Source organism: Grampus griseus, assembly GCF_964374135.1.
Source record: "Grampus griseus genome assembly, chromosome: 2".
In the NCBI taxonomy this organism is placed as follows: Eukaryota; Metazoa; Chordata; class Mammalia; order Artiodactyla; family Delphinidae; genus Grampus; species Grampus griseus.
The window spans coordinates 141,192,870-141,216,554 of record NC_139018.1 but is presented as its reverse complement, the minus strand read 5'-3'; the positions used below and the strand labels follow the sequence as shown (position 1 = coordinate 141,216,554).

At 46.7% G+C, this 23,685-nt stretch overlaps 1 protein-coding gene across 3 annotated transcripts in view; it reads left to right on the top strand.

Moving 5' to 3' along the window:
• Positions 1 to 23,685, top strand: part of HOMER2 (homer scaffold protein 2) — a 102,052-nt gene that overhangs the window by 77,483 nt on the left and 884 nt on the right. For all 3 annotated transcript variants that reach the window (XM_082647455.1, XM_082647454.1, XM_082647456.1), the window contains exons 6-9: positions 3,452 to 3,608; positions 5,642 to 5,752; positions 6,935 to 7,015; positions 8,208 to 21,345. In XM_082647455.1, coding sequence (XP_082503581.1) covers positions 3,452 to 3,608; positions 5,642 to 5,752; positions 6,935 to 7,015; positions 8,208 to 8,396 — 538 coding nt within the window. In that variant the 3' untranslated portion in view covers positions 8,397 to 21,345. The remainder of the gene's footprint in view (positions 1 to 3,451; positions 3,609 to 5,641; positions 5,753 to 6,934; positions 7,016 to 8,207; positions 21,346 to 23,685) is intronic.

Genomic DNA, 23,685 nt, shown 5'->3' with positions numbered 1-23,685 from the left:
ACCACTGGACAACCAGGGAAGTCCCTGTTTTGGTTTTTGAGAAGCCAAATTTATCATTTATTCATATATGATAACACTGAAAAACATTAAAACCTAAGAAACTATCTTGAAAATAAAATAAGATCTCACAAAAATCAGTAGCTTTTCTATATACAAACAAACATCACGTAGACTATATATTTGAAGAAGAGATTTCCTTTACAATATGAACTAGAACCATAAAATACATGGGAATAAACTTAAGAAATGTACAGGATCTTTGTGAAGAAAACTCAAATGATTTTGAGGGCCATACATGAAAAATTCAACAAATAGAAAAAGTCTATTGGGAAGTGGTAGGAAGCCTCAATATTTTACAAAGTATCAATTTCCCTTAAATTGATCTACAAATTTAACACAACCCCCATGACGATATCAACAAGATTTTAACTTTTAATGACTATACTAGCTGTGCTTGTGTTTTCCTTGTTTTTTGTTTGTTTGTTTGTTTGTTTTTTGCGGTACGCAGGCCTCTCACTGTTGTGGCCTCTCCCGTTGCGGAGCACAGGCTCCGGACGTGCAGGCTCAGCGGCCATGGCTCACAGGCCCAGCCGCTCCGCGGCATGTGGGATCTCCCCGGACCGGGGCACGAACCCGTGTCCCCTGCAGCTGCAGGCGGACTCTCAACCACTGTGCCACCAGGGAAGCCCTGTGCTTGTGTTTTCATATCTTGAGAATGTGGCCTGTTTCCCAAAGGCTAGGCTGGGTCTCACGGTGTAAGGCTGGCCCCATGAGCACCTTCAGAACTGCTGTCTTTGGGGGTCATTCTGCTCACCTGGCAGGGGACTCGGCCGGCTTCCCCCAGCCTCTCTGTGGCTGAGAAGCTGCTTTCCTCAGACCTGCCCCGTGTAAGAACTCTATCATATTAATTCCGCCATTTTACAGGTAAGGAAACTGAGTCCCAGGTGGTACAGTGAGTCCTTGCCCAAGGTCACATGGCTGGTAAATCTTCCCAGAGGCACCCACCTCTGCAGCCCAGCCAGCCTGACCAGTGCATGGAGCTTAATTCCTGTGATCTGACAGAAATTAAGGAATTTCAGAAAGAACATAGGACCCGTAGATTCAGCCACTTTCTTTGGACCCTGGGTTTTGTCAGATACGTCAAAGGACAGAACTGTGACCAGCCTCTTTTACTCATCAGGTGATCTTGAAGACTATTTTTGGTTGAGTCATGGTGGGCTGCCTGGATGAAAACATTCCACCCCTAAAAATAAATGTTTTTAAATCCCACTTGAATGGACGAGTGAATTACAGGAATGGGTGTGAAGCCATTTCCCAGAAATCAGCTCAATCATTAACTCTGAAATTAATCACATAATAATATTTTGCTATGTTTTCAGTCTGTGGTGTTTGAAACCAAAAGTATATATGTTCCAATCACAGTTCTAGGACCTTGAGGTGGATGAAAGATAATGCAGATTATTAAAATACAGTTGTATTTACTTTTTAAAAAATTAAAAGAAAAAAAAAGAAGCCTTTAGAGACACAACTCCCCTCAGCCAGGCAGTATTGATTAGAAGCCAAAAACTTTTTTTTTTCAGAGTGGTTAAGTCTGAGGTGGTTTTTTTTTGTTGTTAATTAATTTTTATTGGAGTTTAGTTGCTTTACAGTGTTGTGTTAGTTTCTGCTGTACAGCACAGTGAATCAACTATACATATATCTCCTCTTTTTTAGATTTCCTTCCCATTTAGGTCACCATACAGCACTGAGTAGTGTTCCCTGTGCTATACAGCAGGTTTTCATTAGTTATCTATTTTATACATAGTAGTGTATATGTGTCAGTCCCAACCTCCCAATTCATCCCACCCCGCCACCCTCACCCCCTTGATAACCATATGTTTGTTCTCTACGTCTGTGTCTCTATTTCTGCTTTGCAAATAAGTTCCTCTCTACCATTTTTCTAGATTCCACATATAAGCGATATTATGTGATATTTGTTTTTCTCGTTCTGACTTATTTCACTCTGTATGACAGTCTCAAGGTCCATCCTCGTCTCTACAAATGATCCAGTTTTGTTCCTTTTAATGGCTAATATTCCACTGTCTGTATGTACCACATCTTTATCCATTCCTCTGTTGATGGACATCTAGGTTGCTTCCATGTCCTGGCTATTGTAAACAGTGCTGCAGTGAACACGGGTCTCCAAAACAGGAAACAAAAGCAGCGTTGAATGGGACCGGCAACTGAGGGCAACCTGATTCCAGTTTGTTTTTTCAAACTTCACTGATCACAGAGGGTTATCATGTGGTTTGGTGATAATGTGAAGGGGTCCCTCGGACCTGAGGTGACCTAGGGTCGGCCAGGGCTCCCTCACACATCCTGCGGTTGGAACCCCAGTTCTTCTGCCCTCAGGGGACTCCCAGCCCCTGTCTCCTCTGTCCTCAAGTCCTCAGCTCTCAAATCTGGACCCAGACTGTTCGTTTAAACCTGGGGTTGTTGGGCTCCAGAGAGGAAGTGTCAGGAGCTTGTTGAAAGTGTCCGCCACTTTCATGAGAGTGTCAGAGGGCCCAGAGTCCACCCCAGCACTTCAGAACCTACATCCCTGAGGTTCATTTCAGGAAGGAACGGACATGGGGCAGGAGAGAACCGTCCTGCGGCCAGGGGTCAGTAGGGAGCAGACGGGGAAGGGGTCTCTACCACAGTCTGTGGCTTCATTCTTAGTTTCTTTTTTTTTTTAATTGAAGTAGAGTTGATTCACAATGTTGCGTTAATTTCTGCTGTACAGCAAAGTGACTCAGTTATACATATATATATATATATATATATATATATATATAAAATTCTTTTTTATATTCTTTTCCATTATGGTTTATCCCAGGACGTTGAATATAGTTCCATGTGCTATACAGTAGGACCTTGTTGTTTATCCATTCTGTATATAATAGGTTGCATCTACTAACCCCAAACTCCCAATCCATCTCTCCCTCAGCCCCTTCCCCTTTGGCAGCCACAAGCCTGTTCTCTTATGTTTGTGAGCCTGTTTCTGCTTCATAGATTAGTTCATTTGTGTCATATTGTAGACTCCACATAAGAGTGATATCATCTGGCATTTGGCTCTGTCTGACTTACTTCCCTTAGTATGATAATCTCTAGTTGCACCCATGTTGCTGCAAATGGCATGATTTCATTCTTTTTTATGGCTGAGTTCATTCTAAGTTACATCTCTTCCTTCTCTGAGAATTCTGTTCTCTTCTGAAGTGATGCCTTGAGAAAATCACCCAACAAGGCAGCATGTTCCCACTAAAGGGAGGTGCCAGGCCCGCTCAGCACGTGGTTCTCGCTGCCAGGCCACCGGCGGGAGAGGGTGTGGCCCCGAGGCATGGGCTGAGGGGGTGGCCGGGTGCCCCCTCCACAGGGCAGCCGGGTGGACGGTGCCCACCCTCCCGGTCACCGCCTGGCCCCCGCCCTGCAGCGCTGCCAACGTGAAGAAATGGGAGATCGAGCTGCAGACCCTGCGGGAGAGCAACGCCCGGCTGACCACGGCACTACAGGACTCGTCGGCCAGCGTGGAGCAGTGGAAGAGGCAGTTCTCCCTCTGCCACGACGAGAATGACCGGCTCCGGAACAAGGTGGGGAGGGCCGGGGTGGCCGTGACCTTCCTCTCCCCACTGCCTCCCGCTTGGCCTTCGGTCCCATGTCCCAGGGGCAGGAGGAAGACCCGCTGCTTCTCCCTTTGTCCTCCCCTCCGCCTCCCTGCCTGCCTTAGTGGGAACGCTACTATGTACAGAACTGACTGATTACCTTTCCTGAACCAAGTTTTAAAATTGCAATCGCAAAGGAGAAGAGAAATCAATGGGAGATTGCAGCTTTGTCTCTCGCAAAGATCACCCTCTGATGCGAGCTGTGAGTTGGTCTTTCGTGGGTGGCCTCCCTCTGGCATTTTCTGTGGTTCCGTGATCTTCGGTAGAGAAAAGGGATCCAAAGGGTGAGTGAAGAAAATAGATTCAGGAGATGGTGAGGCGTGATTGCTCAGAAACCCTGCTTCCCTGCAAACTGCTCTTTCTAAAAATGTGAGATAGGCAGCAAGGAAAGGAATACGGCCCTTGATGTGTGAGGTGGGCGGATGCGGACGGGCCTCGTGTGCCTTCTACCCTCCTACCCTGACATGGGGGCTTTTCAGTTTTTTTCAGAATTCACCCACGCCCTTCCCTGTAATTAGTCGCTCATGCTCTGCTGTTGGGCTGAGTTGATGCGGTTGTTTTAGGGTTCCCAGGTGAGGTCCTGGGGTTGCTGTGCTGTTTTGCTGGTCAGCACTTTTATCCCACAGTCGGTGAACACAGTCTGCTCCGTAAATGCAGGATTTCAGGGTACGGGTCACATTGAGATTGGTACTCGCTCCCCTTGCCCCCCGTTTATAACCCGCCCACCCGTTCTGAGTGGAGCCCCTGGAAACCACTCCCCTACTTCACGTCTTACTTCGGAGCAGGTGGCATGTGAAACTGCCTCGTGTCGTTTTTTCATAAAGTGCTGATGGTGAGGGGCGCAGGCCAAGTACTGACTCCGCACCTTCCCTTCTGAGGCTGGGCTCATCTGCTTGGCAGAGGGATTGATTGCCCTTTGTTTCTTTTTTCAAGGGCAGAGCTGAGTTTCTCACTTCGCGTCTGAGTGTAAGAACCAAAGAGCCGTGGGGGGTCGGGGGGGTGGGGCGTGGAGGGAGTGCGTGCAGTGGAACCTACTCCCTGTGCGGAGCGTCAGCTTCCCTGGGCGGGAAGCACTGGGAACTTGATTCCCAGGGCGGGATGTGGACGTTGGTGGGATCTCCGGCAGCTCCTGTGGCTGGAGGTTCAGATCCTGAGGGCTGGTGCAGGTCACCTCTAAGAACTGTCCTCATGTTGACCACCTAGTGCCCTGCACCCTGAGGACTGCCGCTGCCTGCTTGTGGGGAACCCCATCAACACGGTGCTCTTGTGTTACTTGCTGGTTACACCCCTGCCGTCCACTCTGCACCCATGTTTTGGCCCCTGGGAAATGCCCAGTGTCAGAGGTGTCAGGCTTGGGAAGGAGAGAAAGATGCACTCTGGGGATGTACCTCAGCCTGAACTTGTCATCTCTCCAGGAAGAGGCCCACGGGCCAGGCCCCTTCTGCGTGCATCAGTGGGGAAAGGTCATCTTGATTTAAAACGTTTGAAATGTCATTGAGCCCCAGTTGGTAGCCACTGTCCCACAGAGTTGCTCGGTTCTCTACCCTGCTCGCTTAACCCCTTGAAAAGCAACAGAATCATTCAGGGCATGATTAAAATGATGTGACAGTCATTCTGCGAAGAAGCAGATAGATTCATGGGACGTCTGGCCCCGACTTGTGACAGATCCTTAAAGCAAACCTAAAGCTACCGTCCTGTGACTGTGAGAGAAAACCAGAGGCCCAGAGCATACTGAAGCCAGGTTTTGTGACTTCTGTGGCTTTGTTGGTGTTAAATGAGGGCATCCTGTGCCCGCAGGAGCAAACAGCCCAGGGGGAGCCCCGTGGGGTTTGTCTGTAGCCACAAGGAAAAATTTATAAGTGGGTTAATTTATGGTTTACTTTAAAAGAGCTGTGGTGATCTTTTGTTTAATGACTACAGTAAACTGGCATCCCTGCTTTAACATGTGATATTCATTAAAGATTGACGAGCTGGAAGAGCAGTGCAGCGAGATAAACAGAGAGAAGGAGAAGAATACCCAGTTGAAGAGAAGAATTGAGGAGCTGGAGTTGGAACTCCGAGAAAAGGAGACGGTGGGTCGTGGGGCTCCGAGCGGTGCTGCTTGGCGTCCCCTGGGCCTTGGCGGGTGATCTCCACCCAAGGACACGGCAGGCAGCTGTGGGGCATGTGACCGGCCCTGGCAGCTGCCCGGACCTCAGCACAGAGACAGAGCCAAAAGCTACACCAGGGCACAGATAGTCCAGAGCAAAGGCCTGACCATTACCCTCCGCAGCCTCCTTGTTGTACTTATTCTATAGTCAGCCGCTCAGGTCCAAGAGGGAGCTGAACATTTGCAAAAGCACTCGGAAACTTTCACAGGTGGTCTTTTATCAGAAGTTGCGTTCTGCCGTCAAATTAATGCAGCGAGAACCCCCTGTCACACAGTCATTTATTTTCTGGGGGACGGGACAGCTAAGTACAGCAAGTCCCCTACCCACGAACGAGTTCCACTCCAAGAGTGCACTTGCCTAAGTCCAGTTTGTTCGTAAGTCCAACAGAGTTAGCCTAGGTATGCAACTAACACAATCGGCTGTATCCTACTGTACTGTAATAGGTTTATCATACTTTTCACACAAATAATACATAAAAAACAGACACAGAAACCAAAGGAAACGTTTTTAACCTTGCAGTACAGTACTTTGAAAAGTAGAGTAGTACCAGCTACATCACTGCTGCTTCTACGCTTGCTTCCGGACATCCTGGGCATGAAATAAAGACACTGTACTACTGTACTCTATACAGTACTGTACAGTAAAGTACACAAACGCGCAACCACTTGTCGAGGATGCACGCACGTGACGGTGTACACCAGACACGTGAACTGACTTACATGACTGGACATGTGGACGCACATTTGCATCTTTGAAAGTTCGCAACTTGAAGGTTCATATGTAGGGGACTTACTGTATGCAGAGGGTGGAGACCATGGGCAAGTTACCAATCCTCTCTCAGCCTCGGTTTCCCCGTCTACGAAACAGGAATCATACTTCTCTTTTCATGGTGGTGTTCAGCCTTCATGCATTAATTCATGGAACATACTCAGCCTTTAGAATTACCTCGTGTGTTAAGTATAACATCATCGCCATTATTATTTACGCAGACAACACAGGTTCCAAAAGCTGCTTCCATTATTGTATGCACGAGTTGGGGATTTTCAAGAATACATTTTATCTGACTTGCTTTCACATTCTTTTTCCAATTTCTATCTCCTGTAGGAGTTGACAGACCTCCGAAAACAAAGTGAAATCATACCTCAGCTCATGTCAGAGTGTGAATACGTCTCTGAGAAGTTAGAGGTAAGGGCGGGGAGCATGTCCACCTGGGCTCAGATGAGAAGGCATCCACTGTGTTACCCATTTCTCCGAGGCCTCTCCCTTTCACGCCTGGCTTGGTAAAGAAAAGAGACTTTGTATTCCTAGAAAGCCAGCGTAACTACATGCCAGATGCCAGCTTTCCTCCCGGGTGCAGACTCAGCAGTGTTTGTCTTCTGTTTTCTCCACTTATACGAAGGTGTTCTGTGCATAACCATAGTGTAGGTGACTGTTTCCTGCCCACAGAAGTCCCTACAGAACCACAGAAGGGTGCAAAGCAGGGGACAGAAAGGAGGGCTGAGAGCCTAAGATCCAGGGGCTATTGCACCTCCCCAGCCAGTGACCTTGGACATGACCTTGGACAGCCCCCCCCCAGCCTGCCCCCCCACCCTGCTGGCTTCAGATTTCTGATCCACCTGCTGCATTTCTGAAGGAGCATTTTCAGGTCCTCCTTCACCTCCGAGGTTCTCCTCACTTCGAGAGCTCTTTGTTCAGGTATACAACCTTGGTATTAGTAACTGGTTCTTGTACACCCATTCAAAAATTCTCATTTTATGCCCGTAAGATGAAAGCTCTTATTTGGACTCACAGCGGTCCCGCCATTGGGAGCTTCAACGTCTCCATGGCAACACCACGGGACGGACAGAGCACAGACCTACTGTCCCTGCGTCTGGCACGGCCAGTCCTCCCTCGCTGACGGCCAGAGGCTGGCCTGGGGCCAAGGAGACCTCGCCTTCTCAGTGGAACCGGGAGAAACAAGTCACTCTTCCATTTGTGCTATTTCTCACTCTCTCCCAGAATGGAACCCAAAGGGGGCCTCTGCTGACCACACTGGGCTTGGGGCTGAAAACCCCATGTGCTGGGATTTCAGGCTTCCTCTGCTGGGCACTTTGTGAAAGCATCACTTAGCACCAGGCTCCCTTGGGCAGGATGCTGAGTTCTGTGTTCTCTGTGGGGGCATCGTATTAAGGCGAGATGCTGGCCGTTGGTACCTCTGCCAGAGAACAGCAGGAAGGAGGGGCACACACCTGATGCCAGGGGGGTGGGGGCAGGACACTTAACACTTCCAGGGAGGCAGGCCCGCCCGAGGGGGACGGACAGTCTGGCTGTCTCAGGTCTCAGCGGGGCTCCTCCCGCTCTGTCCCCAGACCCTTCTTTCTCTCTCGCTTTGCTTCAGGCGGCAGAGAGAGACAATCAGAACCTGGAAGACAAAGTGCGCTCCCTGAAGACGGACATGGAGGAGAGCAAGTACCGCCAGCGCCACCTGAAGGTGGAGCTGAAGAGCTTCTTGGAGGTGCTGGACGGGAAGATCGATGACCTGCACAACTTCCGCCGGGGCCTCTCCAAGCTGGGCGCCGACAACTAGGGCTGCGCGTGAGTCCCCAGGGTGTGTGTGACACAGAGTAGCACTAGGACGTCCTCCCGTTCACGTGGCTTCTGTAAATGCAGGCGCGGTTTGTCACGTTTCCAAACCAGGGGTGCCGTCCACTCTCTCCTCTCCAGAATAGAAACCTCCCCTTGCTTCTCTGGCCTTGCGAGGTCATGGACAACTGGACGATTCTGACTCAGGAATCCAGAACTAGGTCTACCTTAAACATTTACGCAGTCAGGGCAGGGATGTTTATAACTTTCTTAAGGGCTGTTGCAACCATATGAACTGGAAAAGTATTTTCTAATTCAAGTATGAATACCCTTTCCAACTCCTGTTTTTTTGAGTAGCGTTCAGAGTGTTCGAATGTTCACCAGGCACCAATGCGTGGGGCGTGGTGATAGCAGTTTTCCTCTCAGTATATACAGAGATGCTTTAAAGCAACCACTGAGTAGAGACTTGTCCCAAGAGAGAAAACGCACTTCTGGTGGAGGCGTTTTCTGGCAGGGGAATCGCCTGCATCCACTCCGCCCACTTCCACCCGCCCCCAGTTTGTAGGGTTGCGACAATGTTCCTTTTCTTGGTTTTAATTTCTGAGCAGGTTACTGTGCTGTGGGGACAGCATGCAGCGAGGGTGCCTAGCACAGTGCCTGGCACAAAGTAGGTGCTTAATAAATATTTGTTCATTTAAACGTATAAACAGAATTTAGTGTTTTCATCACATCCCCCATCAAGCCCCTGTTGGACAGTCCACCGTCCTGGTGCACTGGGTCGTTATCAGGCATGTATGTGACTTTGTGGACAGACTCGTGGGTTAGCTCAGGTGGCCCTGGGGCCAGGAGGGTGGCGGTGGAAGCAGCAGGAGCTGGTCTGAGGCCCCCCCACCAGCAGCCCATCCATGGTGCTCTGCCCCTGGGGGCCTCTGACACTGAGATCACCCTTCCTTTCCAGGAGTGAGGCCTGTGGCCTAGGGATTCTAGAACCACTGACTGTCCCTGGTATAGGGGCTGCCCAGGGCTTGGGATCTAGGATGGGATCCTCTGTTGGGTTTAGACAATTGAAAAAGAAATCACACAGGCCTGTGAGGGAAGGAGTGGGCTCAAAGTGGCTGAGCCTTGGCCTTAGAGGAGTTCTGCCCAGGTCTGCCTCCCCCTGTTCCTGCTAAGGAAGGGACCAGAGCCATGGACCTCTTCTCTCTTACTGAGTTTCTCAGTGGGGCCAGTGGACATTTCATTTGCCCCATGCATGGCAAGATGGTCTGAATCCCTGGCCGTCGGCATTTCTAAATCCCTTTGAAGGAGGGGGAGGCTTTGCCGCCCCCTTACCTGCTTTGAGGACCACTAAGAGAACTTCCCCCTCTAGAAGGATTTTCTCACGCATTAGAATTGCTCCCTGCTGAATTGTTCAGATAAACAATAAAATAGCCTGAGGAGGTGGGTAGGGTACACACGGATGTGACCCGGGCCCCAGGGTGACTTTACAAGTCCTGCTGCTCTCTTTCGTGTAGCTGAGACCATCTCCCTGAGCAGGGAGGTCTTCTTTAGGATGGGGAAAGCACCAGGACATGTAGGGGAGACCCGCAGGCTGAGTGGGGCAGCTCTGGTGGAGTTCACTGGGCTGGTGGCAGATGGAAATGGAAAGCGTGGTCAGCCCTCCTGCTGATTTGTGACTGGGCGCTGCTGGCCCTGCCCTTTCCCTGGAGCTCCAGATGGCTCTCAGGACAGTGGTCGCAGCTCTACTGACCTGGAGATCAGAGAGCTGGGCTGGCCGTGAGTTGGCCTTGTGGCCCAGCAGGGGCTCAAGAGGATTCTTCTCAGGCTAGGCCAGTCCACCTGCCCAGGAGCAGCAGACACTGGCATTCTGAAACCTCCGCTTGGGTCTTCTGATGCCCACCACCCCTGTCTATGCGGCAGCTTATTCATCCAGAAGGAGCTGTCTTGACTGACTGGACATGCTCAGGTGACGTATTCATCCGAGGATAGAGTTGTCAAAGCTGCTTGCACATTCCGGGCAGTGACTGGAGAAACTAGTGGCAGCAGTAGAGCCATTACCACGGTGGGCTGCTGTGTCCCTGTGCAGTTGAGACCCATGACCCCCACTCACCAACCGTGGAAGAGTTTGGTGAGCGCTTGTAGGCAGTAGGTGAGGAGCTGAGAGCCCCACGCTATGTGGCCCCAGCCAGCTTTACACCATGCAGCCCCGGAGCTAAGAGCAGTAGGGGCTCCTCTAAAGGAGAAGCTAAGTTGGGCTCAGCAGGGAAAGCACACCTTTACAAAAGCCCTGGACTTTCAGTTCCTTCTGCTTTTCTCTAAAGGTCTTAAGGTTTCTTCATTTACTTTCTTTTAAAAAAAAAAAAGGCCTGGGGACAACCTAGACAGTCTGTCGAGAGGCTAGCCCTGTCTAACAGCCTCGGGATAGAAGGAGAATGACCCTCTGAATTCATCCCAGTTTCCCTTGAGCCAAGCCCTCATTTGTTAGGACGTCCAGCTCCAGTCTCAGCACTGATGCCCTTTGGTTGGCGTGATCTGAAGCCAAGTGCAGGCAGGGCATAACCCTTGCCTCACAAACACCCCATCCCAGTCGTGCTGCTGGAGGATTTAGAGCTAGGACTGCGTCTTTGTTTCCAAGTGATGTCTCCTGATTTGACATCTCCAAGACTGGCTGCCTGAACCTCAATTAGCTTTTTTTTTTTTTCCTCTGCATCTGTGAAACCTGGGGCCTAAAAAAAGCAACGGAAAATTTGGAATCCTTTAACCATAATGATCCTTAAAAATAATTTTCATTCCAAGTAAAGACCCACTGGATGCGTGATACAGTTGAGAGCGGCAAGGGGAGATAAAGTCTTCCTAGTGCCTCGGGAATAGAAAACCACCTGAGTGACAGGCTGGGACAGTGTGGTCAGGCCTTGAAAGAGAGCCAGCGTCCACATGAGACCCAGAACTTGTACACTCCCTCCCTTCCACGCTCCCCTGCATGCCGTCACTTTAGACCTCAGCTGGGTGAGAGAACGGGGCAGAGATCATTCCCCATTTTGCAGCGGAAGCAGAGACAGGTGACTCACCCTGAGTCACCCAGCTAGTGAGCAGCAGCGCGGGCTGCATCTGGGTCTCCTGAACCCTGGTCCAGTGTCTTTCTGCGAGTCATGCTCTCTTCTCCCTTTAGTGACCTTTGGGTGCGAAGAAAAGAAAAACTCTCTTGTGTCCTGATAAGAGCACATTGCAGTTATACTGTTTTAACATATGTCCCCAGCAAATGACAACTTATAAATGAATGAATCAGAATTACATTTACATTCATTACAGCAGTAAGTTCCACTTTTGAATGATTCTGCTTTTGTAGGGATCTTTCCAAGAGATTGTTGGTTAAAATGATGTTGGTGCTTTGAGAGGCCAGAGCGATGAGACACATTTTGAGTTCTTTGTTGATGGCTTTTGTGGAGGCAAAGCAGTTTGTTCAAAACAAGCAGGAGGCCCCCAAATGGCAGAGCAGTAAACAGAGTGATGGCGGGGCAGGTGGGGTGTGGGGGGATTGCCCATCACTGCCCAGCCCCTTCCCAGACAGGAGCCAGCACTGGGGAGGGAGCAGACCAGCCAGTGGTTAGAGCAGGTTGAGTGGCACCTGACGGGCCCCGGGAGGAATGTCCACAGCAGGTAGTTGGTCTCCATCCTGCAGTCTCATCATAGACATCTCTAGACTTGGGCGGCCCACGGGCACAGCCTGGACGGTGGTTGGCTAATGCCTGGCCAGTATTTACTATATTTGACATAAAACATCAAATAAAGGGTGTGGGATATAGTGCTACTCAGAGGCGTCACGATCGGCCTGTTGTAAAAGGACTCCTTTTCTATAGGCAAGACTGCTTTTCAATAGAAATCGGGGGCAACTTTGGGTGAGAGCCAACGCCAACCACAGGGAGTGCCAGGGACGTCAGATGTGGCCAGGTGTGCACTTAGAAGGCAGGCAGCCAGGATGGGACTTAGCAGAGGCGCTTGACAGAGGTTGCCCTTTAAGACAGAGCCGGCCGCTGCATTCTGCTCATTGCTGAAAGTGGCTCTTTGTGCCATGTGTCCATCTAAAAGCTATGGGTTCTTTTATTCACTCGAAAGATCACTGGATTTTGAAGCACTGGTGATTTAAACTAGAAGCCTGCAAATCAGCATCCATATATATTCTTAATTGACATGCATGGTTTAAAAGAATTCCAATTTCTGCATACATAGTTTCCCCCAAATAAATATATATTCTTGGGATGGTGGGGGTGACGGCATGGAGAGAGAATCCTGTATAGAAATGTGTGTTGTTTTACGTGTCTTTTTCATACACCTATCTCAAGAATATGGGTTTTTCCAGTTCCTCTTTAAACACCAGCCAGGAAGAAGGTGATTATGGTAAGACTTTGGCAGCCAGATGATATGGTCTAGTGAACTTTTGGAGTGTGTGTGTGTGTGAGTGTGTGTATATGTGTGTGTGTGTGTGTGTGTATGTGTATTGGGGGAGGAAGCAGCAGGGGGAAGCAGGAGAAACGACAAGGAAGGGTTTTCAATTAAAAAATATATGTATAGCTAAGAGGAGTCTTTAATAATCCTGGCGGTGATGTTATATGTTCTGGAATCCGTCTTTGAGAAGAGCTTGTGGGTCTTTTGTTTTGAGCGGAATTGTACAGTGCCCTACTCTCTTTGACGAATGCAGAGCCTTGTGAAGAGTGCCCCCACCCCCAGGCCACACAGACCCCGGGTGCACCTGCCAGGAGCCCAGAGAAACCACGGTGGAGTCCAGACTGTGGGACATTTTGGCAGATGACTGACAGGTCCAATGATATGCAGCTGTGGGGAATGTGTCACTGTTCTTACCCTATGGACCACTTTTAATATAAAATCCTGACTTTAAATAAATTGTTGTAGCAATGTCTTATGGTGTGACAGACAGTTAGGCACTTCTTGCATCAAAGGTAAGAATTTAACGATTAGCATGAGGTGGATAAATGGACTCTCCCAAGAATACTGTTTTTTTTGTTTCTTTTCCCTTTTCAAATGCCTTTTTGGTACATAAATAATATATACTTTTCTAAGAAGAAATGAAAAAAATCACCTGTTATTACACCATCTGTTTATAACCACTGTTAACATTTTGGTATATATCTTTTCAGACTTCTTTTCTATGCATCTATAGCTGTTTTATTACTTTTTTCATGAGATACAATCATATTATACATATACTGTTTTATAACTTGCTTTTTTCCCTTTTAACACTATATTGTAAATATATTTCTATGTCAGTAAATATGTAACAGCATCATTTTTAACATCTGTGTATGTTGTACCTTGGGTACTTGTTTCCAGTTTTATACTGTTGTACTCAAGGATATGACGGAAATCCTTTCTTCTAACACCTTCATGTGCGTTTCAGAATATTTACTTAGGATAACTTGCTAAAATTGGACTTGCTGGCTCAAAAGTGTAATGGGTGCTACAAGCACTGCTCTGTCTCCTCCTCTCCCTCCTGGGCACACAGGAGATGCCACTTACCAGCCCCTATAGTCACTCAGGGTCCTGGTGCTAATGCTGGCCAATAAAGTGTGAGCAGAAGTGACATGTGCAACGTCCAGGCTGAGACTGTGAGATGCCCCCATGCAGGTCTCCAGTCTTTCTGTTGCCTTGCGCCACAGGTGGTGATGTCCCAGTGCTGGAGCCTATGTCAGCTGGAGCCTTTGTCAGCCTGGGTCCCTGAGTGACTGTGTGGAGAGCTCCCCTTCTCCCGTCATGACACCCCCCTCCCCACTTGTGTGGATTTGTACTGTGAAGAACGAATAAACCTTAAGTGTTACACTATTGGGATGTCAGGGTTATTTTGTTACTGCAGCATAACATATCCTGACTAACAAAAAGGTACGCACATGTTGGGGACTTTTAATATATCTTGCCTCAAATTGCCTTCCAGAAAGATGATACCAAATTATGCTCTCACCAGCAATGTGTGAGAATGTCCGATTCCCCTCTTTCACACTGGTGTTCCCATGGGGACTGGGGGGGCTAGTTTTGATATGCATTTTTTTGATGACAGTGTGACCCTCCTAACCAATATATTTATTAGACTATATTCTTTTGTCATTTACCTATTCGTCTTCTCTGGCCAATTTTCTCACAAGGTGTTTGTGTGTCTCATTGATTTCTAAGAAGTTTTTTTTTCCCTATAAATATTATTTTTTAAAAGTTGCATGTATTTGGGGCTTCCCTGGTGGTGCAGTGGTTAAGAATCCGCCTGCCAATGCAGGGGACACAGGTTCGAGCCCTGGTCTGGGAAGATCCCACATGCTGCGGAGCAGCTAAGCCTGTGCGCCACAACTACTGAGCCTGTGTGCCACAACTACTGAAGCCCACACACCTAGAGCCCGTGCTCCACAACAAGAGAAGCCACCACAATGAGAAGCCTACACACTACAAGGAAGAGTAACCCCTGCTCACCGCAACTAGAGAAAGCCCGCACACAGCAACGAAGACCCAACACAGCCAGAAATAAATAAATTTATTTTTAAAAAAGCTCAATATATGGCTTAGATTGAAAAAAATTTTTTTTTAGTCAAATCTATCTTTTCCTTTATGGTTGCTGCCTTTGCTGTCATGCTTTTGAAGATCTTTGCAATTCTGATTCCAAGGTTGTATGAATTTTCACCAGTATTTTATTCTTGTACTTTTATTGTTTTGTTTAAGCAATTAAATCTATGATCCATGTGGAATTTATTTTTTAAATTACCCCAACATCACTTACTGGGAAATCTATCCTCTCTCTACTGATACAAAATCCCATTTTCACTATATATCCAATCCCTATATATATATATATATATATATATATATATATATATATATATATATATACATATATATATATATATATATTTTTTTTTTTTTTTTTTTGCAGTACGCGGGCCTCTAACTGTTGTGGCCTTTCCCGTTGCGGAGCACAGGCTCCGGACGTGCAGGCTCAGCGGCCATGGCTCACGGGCCCAGCCGCTCTGCGGCATGTGGGATCTTCCCAGACCAGGGCACGAACCCATGTCCCCTGCATCGGCAGGCAGACTCTCAACCACTGCGCCACCAGGGAAGCCCTCAATCCTTATATTTCTTTAAGCGTACTTCTGAACTTTCTATTGTGTACATTCTGGCACTGGTACCACATAGTTTGATCATCTCAGATTTAGACTAAATGTCGCCATTAATTAAACGTCTTCAAAAATGTCCTAGTACTTTTTGTATATTGACAGTTCCAAAAGAAATTCGGGATCATTTTGTAGCATTTAGAAGAATTGGAAATTGGATTGTGTAAAATTTATAGGTAACTATAGAGACAATTAACATCTTCATAATATTTAACCTTTCATTTCAGTAAATTTATAAAGTATTATGTTCCTCAGTATATTTTCTCTAGTACAGGCAATTTTTTGTAGTTGTGGTTACTATGGTAAATGAGCTCTTTTGTCCATTATATTTTCCAACTGCTTATTGTTAGTATAAAGGTACATGACTACGCTTTTTTTAATGAAAATTAAATCCATTGATTTTTTAAATTTAAAATATTAAACAAAAGCTGTGTAAATGGTAGCATTGTGAAAAAACATAATATGGAAACTGAAAGTCCCCCATAATTAAAATCCCTCTGCCCCCAAGATAAACAGTCAACAGTTGACACATAGTCCTCAAATCTTCTTTTCCTAAAGTATGTTTTATCATTTTGACCATATGATAGAACCTTCTGCTGCTTGTATTTTTCACTTGGCAATAGATCTTGGACATTTCCTGTTGGTACCATATCAATCTACCTCATTCTTCTTAACTCTGCATAGAGAGTTCTGTGGTGGTTTACTAGTTTGTTTAACTTGGCAATTGGTTATTTGTTTATTTTGTAGCTAGCCAATTACTGAATTTCCTTTCGTTTTAATAGTTTTGTTGTTGTTAATTCTTTTGCCTTTTTCATGTAGTTAATAGTTCTGAGTAGTGATGATAACTTTACCTCCATATTTTTAATAATCTTATTTCACTTCCTTATCACACTGACCAGCACTTTTTGAACAATGGTAAATAACACCTATATAAATTGTGCCGGTATTGTACATTCTTCTTTATATATATTTTTTACTTGGTGAGAATATCTCTAGTGTTCCTCCAAAAGTACAAATTTGACTCTTAGTATGAGATATTCTTAATATTTGAATTTATATATTAAAGTTATGCCCTCCTCTTTCTAGTTTGCTGAAAGTTTTATCAGTAATGGTTGTTGGAATTTTATTAAATGCCTTTTTTTTTCACATCTGTCAAGATGATCAAATGGTTTTTCTTTTTTTTTTTTTGCGGTACGCGGGCCTGTGGGATCTTCCCGGATTGGGGCACGAACCCGTGTCCCCTGCATCGGCAGGCGGACTCTCAACCACTGCGCCATCAGGGAAGCCCAGTTTTTCTTTATCATAACTTAATATGAATCATTTAAATAGATTTGCTAATGTCGGACCCTGTCTGCATTTCTAGAAAAATCTGATTTAGTCATGGTATATTATTCTTTCAATATATGTCTCCACTCAATGTTAACAGTGGTTATTTATGATGGGTTGGTTTATGGTAGACTTTTATTTTTTGTTCTTATCTGTATTTTCTGATTTTTCTACATGGCTCTCATATTACTTGTATAATAATAGTAAGAGCTTTAAAATAAGAAAATTACTCTGGATTTGGTTTGCTCTTATTATTTTCGAATTTTTCAAAATTTTAGGTGGATAGTTATATAATTTTTTTTTCTGCTGTCTTTATCAGGTATTGGTGTTGGGTTTGTGTTAACTTCTTAAAAAAAAAAAAAGAACTTGGGAAGCTCTATCTCTTTTTTTCTATGCCCTTGAACAGTTTAAATAATATTTAGAATTTTTTGCTCCTTGAAGTTTTTATAACATGTATAAATCTGTCTAAGTCTAGTGCCTTTTTAGGAAATAATTCTTTGACAATTTTTTCAATGTTTTTCCATGCTCATTAGTCTCTTTAAACTTTCTTCCTTTTCTGTAAGTTTTTGGCAACTTAAACTTCCAAAGTAATGATTCTGTTAAGATTTTCAAATTTGCTAGCCTGGAGCTGTCGTATTTTCTTTTCTTATTCATAACGTTCTGTGTCTGTGCTTTCCCTTTTTTTTCTGGGACTTCAAATCTTAATTTACTGTTTTACCATTTTATGATTTTTTTTGGTTTGTTTTTGTTCTTATTAATTTCCTTCCTTTATTTTATTATTTTTTCACCTTCTCAAGTTGAATGCCATTTTAGCTCTTTCCTGTTTAATAGTAGATATAGTTACTAGCGCTCATAAGGCTACATGACTTTTCTTCTGAATATTTCTTTATCCATTTCTGTTAAATTTTTAGCTATGGTGTTCTAAGTTATAAATAACTTGTAATTTCATATTTGACTTTTTTTTTTACTTGAGTTATTTGAAATTAACTTTTACATTTCTAGATAGTTTGATACTTTTTGTTGTTGTTATTAACATTTGTTACAAGTGTTGTCAAAGAGGGTATGGCCTGTACAATTTCTGCATTTTGGATTTTATTGATGTTTTCTTGGGACTTAATAAATTGTTAATTTTAATCAATATTCCCAGGAAACTGGAAAAGAAGATATATTCTTGGAAGGGAACAAAATTAAATCTGTATGTATTAATTTGACCTTATTAATTATAAGCTTATGGACCTTTAATTTTTGCTTACCTGATTTGTTAAAGACTAAGGAAAGTGTGTTCAGACTACTATTGTATTTCTGTCTATTTCTCTTGTGTTTCTAACAGTTCTTGCTTTATGTGTTTCCGTATGACGTTATTTGGCAAATTATCTTTTTATACTTAAGGGAAAAAATATTTTCCTTTAAAGACTTGTCTACCTTTGTGGATTTTACCTGATTTTGTTGTAACAGAGTTGTTTATGTAGAAATACATAGTTCAGTAAAATGTTTGTGTCTGTTTTTAAGTCAACAAAAATCTTTCAGAAGCCCTTTGTGTCTTAAGATATTTTGGAAACTCTGGATCTCCCCAAGGGTAGGTTGATGTTCTCTAGGGTGACTTCCTGAGTCAAAGCAAGGAAGGCAGTGTGGGTTGAGGCACGTAAGCCTTTGGAACAGAATTAGGGTTTGGGGTGGTTTGCCAACATTTCCAGTGTCTGCTTCAGGGCAGCCCCGTGCTTGGTATGGTTAGGGGTCACCTGCCCTCCAGCTGGTCACCTTCTGCCTCGATGGGGTCAATATTGAAGCTTTTCTTAACCCAAGAGGCACTTTTCTTCTGCAGGGCTGGCCTTCTGAGCAGAAGGCAGCAGAGGGTATATGCTTATGTTCCTGGCTGTTGGGGGAAAAGCTAATCTCGGAGACTCATTCTACCGGAAAAGATTTTTCCAGAGCTATTCAAGCAGATTATTCACATGGCAAAGTCTGTGCCCGGCAGCGAACCAACTTTTCCCCAACACGTGGAGGAGGTGTGAATCTCAACTCACAGCTCAGGAGTGAAAGATATACCACCTTCTCTGTTTTCCCTTCATTCAAGTAAGTTTCTGTTTTGGGCCCTCGTTCTACCAGGCTCATGCAGTTGGATCTCAGTCAATCCCAGGACTCCCTTTTCTCCAGACGTGAGTTTTCGAAGGCTGAGGGCTTGCATATTCCCAGGGTGGTGGGGGTCAGGGGGTCTATGTCTGTTGAGATGTCCCCTGTTCCTGCCCTCTCACTCCACTACCGCTGTGTCACAAGAATTCCTCACAGGTTCCTGTGCTGCAGAAATCTCCATGAGGCTGTCCGAGGCCCTCTCTCCACGCAGCCATCCCATGTCTGGCAGCAAAGGTTTCGGGTGGAGGGTGATTTAACTTAGAGGGACTGCTAGATAAACCAGTGTGTGTTTGCACAAGAGAGCACGCTAGTGAGCGGAAGTGATTCTGTGGGCACCCATGCCCACTTGCTTTGCAGGCCCTTGCAGCTCACTTGTGGGGGGCGGGGCTCTGGCCCAGATCCCCACATCAACCACCTCCCAGAGGGGCCTCCTTAACACCCATTGGGTCCTAGGCTTCCCTTCTCCGGGGCGCTTGGGAAAGTTGACCTCGCTCTTTTGCAATAATCGTCCCGTGAATGAAGCTTTCCTTCCCAATTCTTGTCTTGCTCCTGACTACTCCTTTTCCTTCCCCTCCTCCTCCTGCCCTGTAGTGTTGGGGTCTCCAAGGATCCGGCCTGGGCCACCTTCCTGTGACACTCTCCCCTGGCAATTCCAAGGCTTCCCCACTCCACCTCGTCCCAGCCTCCTGGAGTCAGCTCCCCTCTGTCCAGTGCTGCCCCCTACCCACCTCCTGATCCCTGACCGTGGCACCTCCCCCCTCCAGGTGTTGGCACCATCTGTGTCCTTGCCCTTGCTTCCTGCACAATGAGTCACCATATTATGCTTCTTCCTCTGGTTATCCCAGTCTCTTCACTCCATCACTGCTTCTCTCACCAGACAGTCCCTATCCTGTTCCTGATCCCCTCACTCCAGGATCTCCTCCATCGTCTGGTGCCTTTTAGGTAAAGCTGCCAGAGGCCTCTTCCTAAAGCTTGAGTCATCAGGTTCTAGCCCCCTCTCTCCATCCTCCCCCCATGAGGTCACACTAACCGCCTTCCCTGGTCCTGCCCAGGCCTTGCTGGTGCATCCTCTCTGTGCTCTAGTTCTTGCTCTTCCCGCTGCCCGGAATCCTTCCCCGTTTCCAACCCCATTTCTCTTCTTAGACCCAGCTCAAAGGCCTAGGCCCTCCAGATTAAAATCAGCCACTCCAGGGGACTTCTCATGCTTCTTAGAGAGCTCTTTTCACACTTACAGCTTTTTTTTTTTTTAACATCTTTATTGGAGTATAATTGCTTTATAATGGTATGTTAGTTTCTGCTTTATAACAAAGTGAATCAGCTATACATATACATATGTCCCCGTATCTCCTCCCTCTTGCATCTCCCTCCCACCCTCCCTACGCACGTACAGCTCTTAAATCATTAATTCGTGTATTCATTTAACAAATATTTCTTGAGCACCTTTATGCCCCAGGCCCTGGGAACACAAAGGTGAAAAGACACAGATATTTTCCGCAAATCTATTACGTTCCAGTGGAGCCGTGAGGTGATACATTGCAGGTGCAAATGGAACTCAGCTGATGGAGGATTTGTGAGCCTCCCCCTCCAGCAGGGCTCTCACAGGTGTTCAAGAACAGGACTCAGGGTACATCCTGCTTCTCCAGAGCTGGGGTGACCCTGGGCCACTCTGAAGACTTTGTGAGACATCCAGCTCCAAGGCTTTTCGTCTTGGAAGGAACCTGCAATGACTCTAAGTATGCCTGCCTCACTCTTCCCTTTCACAGCCCCCTCATTTCCTGTCTGACTTGTATATATTCGTGTTTTTCTAAGGATGGTCTGCAGACCAGCTGCTTCAGAGCTATCTTGGGTTTCCCAGAAAAACCTCCTGGATTAGCATTTTTGCAGGCCAGGCCTTGCAGTATGCATTCTAGAAGCTCCTTGTGCTAGACAACAAGATGATGGCTCCCCAAGAGGTCCACATCCTAATCCCCAGAACCTATGAATGTGTTACCTTACCTGCGCAAAGGGACCTTGCAGATGGACCTTCAGATGGGGAGAGTATCCTGGTTTATCTGCGGTGGGGGGGGCCCAATCTAATCACATGAGTTCTTAAAAGCAGAGGACCTTTCCTGGCTGGGGTCAGAAAGAGATGGTGATGGAAGAAGAGTCAAAGAGATACCATGTTGCTGGCTTTGAAGATCAATGAAGGGGCCACAAGTCAAGGAATGCAGGCAGCCTCTAGAAACTGGAAAAGCTTCTAGCTTCTCCCCTAGAGCTTCAAAAAGGAACACAGCCTTGCTGACACCTTGATACTAGCCCAGTGAGACCCATGTAGGACTTCGGACCTATGGAACGGTAAGATAATAAATTTGTGTTGTTTTAAGCCCCTATAATTGTGGTAGTTAGTTCTGGCAGCAATAGAAACCCGATACGCTCCTCCCATGAGTTTACATATCTAAGAGTTGAGAAACTCTGCTGTACAATGAGTCCCCGACATGCAAACGAGTTCCATTCCGAGAGTGCGTTCCTAAGACCAATTTGTTCGTTAAGTCCGGCAAAGTTAGCCTAGGTACCCAACTAACACAATCGGCTATATTGTACCGTACTGTAATGGGTTTATAATACTTTTCACACAAATAATACATAACAAACAAACACACACACAAATAGTACTGTACGGTAAAGTACACAAAAGCACAACCACTTGTAGTAGATGCATGCGCATGAAAATGTACGCCAGACGCGTGAACTAACTTACATGATTGGACCTGCGAACGCATGTTCCCATCTTTGAAAGTTTGCAACTTGAAGGTTCGTATGTAGGGGACTTACTGTATAAATTCACTCGGCTACATGGTTTCACATGACGGGTGGTCATTCATCAAAAACCTCTTGATTCTGGCTCCTGCTACTACCTGCTTGATTCCCCAATTCAAATGCGGGAGAGGGAACGAATGAACAAATGAGTCAGTCAGTCTGAGCAGCCCGGCTCATGGTTTTTCACTCCGGGACAAGCCATAGGAGGCTTCCAGTTATGGATTGGCTGTCCTAGCGTCAGCTTTAGCCAGAGGGCCCAACTCAGGCTCTAAAACGTGGCCAAAGTGGGCTGCCCTTGTAGCCAGGGCTGTGGGTTGGGGGAGGCGTTGTGACTGGTGTCCAGGACAAGGGGCAGTGGTCCTAGAGTGGGGGCGGGCCCGGGAAGACTTTGGAGAGGAGGACAAGATGGAGTTGAGACTGAGAAGTGGGTGTGGATTTGCCGGACGGGTGGCAGAGGGCTGGGATGCCCCGGGCGCTGAGGCTTAGGAGAGCAGGGCCATTGGAGGGCAGCCTGCTTGGTATTGCTGGAGTAAAACCTGTGGTGGGGAAGGGGCGGAGGGGCAGCAGCCAGGTTTCTGAGGGGCAGGCTGGAGAGTGGAGCAGGACGTCGAGGGGGGAGGTGGGGATGGATTGACGGCACTTTAGCGGGTGGACTGCACAGGTTTGAAGCTGGACAACAGCAGACAATACTTGACCCTCCCCTCGGCCTGGATCCCCTGAGGCCAGAGTCTGGACTTAAGCCTTGGCTGGAAGAAGGGGGGAAATGGAGAAATGAGGGAGAGAGGATTCCAGAGAAGTTTGTGTGCACGTTAGACAGTTGGGCAAGGGGTTTCAATTGGAGAACTCTCTGGAAAAGGATCTTTTTTTTTTTTGAGTCTTCTCATCTTTGGCAGGCCTTAGAAAGCAAATTCTGAGAATTATCCAAGTCTGAGTAAGCTCACTGGTGTCTCAAAATACTGAAATTACAAGAATTAAAATAAAAATACCAAATTGCATAATAAGCATAAGAAAGTCCAGCAGAGCTCTGATGTTGCCATTTTTAAAAATACCAGATTCTTTCTAGAGAAACTTTTTTGTGCTGAGCTTGGCCTGTCTATGGTGGAGAAAGAGGCCTGGGAGGCTGCCACTTGGCCTGCCGCTGGGATTTGCGACTGAGGCCCGGCAAGTAGCCAGCAGGGACTGTCCCCCGTGCTGCAGCATCGCCCCCCCCCACACACACACACACCGGGAACCTGCAAAAAGGAAAGGGAACAGTGGGAACAGAGGCTAATGCCGGGTCAGGGCACCAAGGCCTGGGCCCCGGGAGCAGAGTGAGGCACCTTCGTGTACAGGAGCTGGAGCTGGGTCTGCATCACTTCAGGTCAGGGAAAGTAGGACACCTGACGGAGCCACGGGTGACCTGGCAGTGGCCACACTGAAGGATCTCCAGCCATGCACGGAGGTCCAGGCTGCAGCTGCTGAAGGACCCAGACCCCTCCCAGCTATGCCAGCTGAGGCCCCTTGGAGTTAGCTAAGAAGAAACTCTAAGTAGGAAGGGTTTTGGTCTATAACTTTTCTTTGGAAAAGGAGGGTCGATTCATCTTGTTCTTTGTAACCCAGGATTGCCATGGCAAGAGTGAGGGTGATGACATTAGTGGGGATGCTTTGGACAATTTGAGAAATGAGGAGACTGCCTTGTATGGGTCTCTTCCCCTTTCCTAATTTTAACACAGAGCAAGGAGGAGAAATGATTCCAGCATGAGTGCCTGAGGGAGACAACACTCTTCCCCCACCCTTAGTAGTTGCTTAAATAAATGTTTAACGTTTTGGGGATTTTGTTGTTGTTGTTTTTGGTTGAGTTGGGTCTTCGTTGCTGCGCGAGGGCTTTCTCTAGTTCAG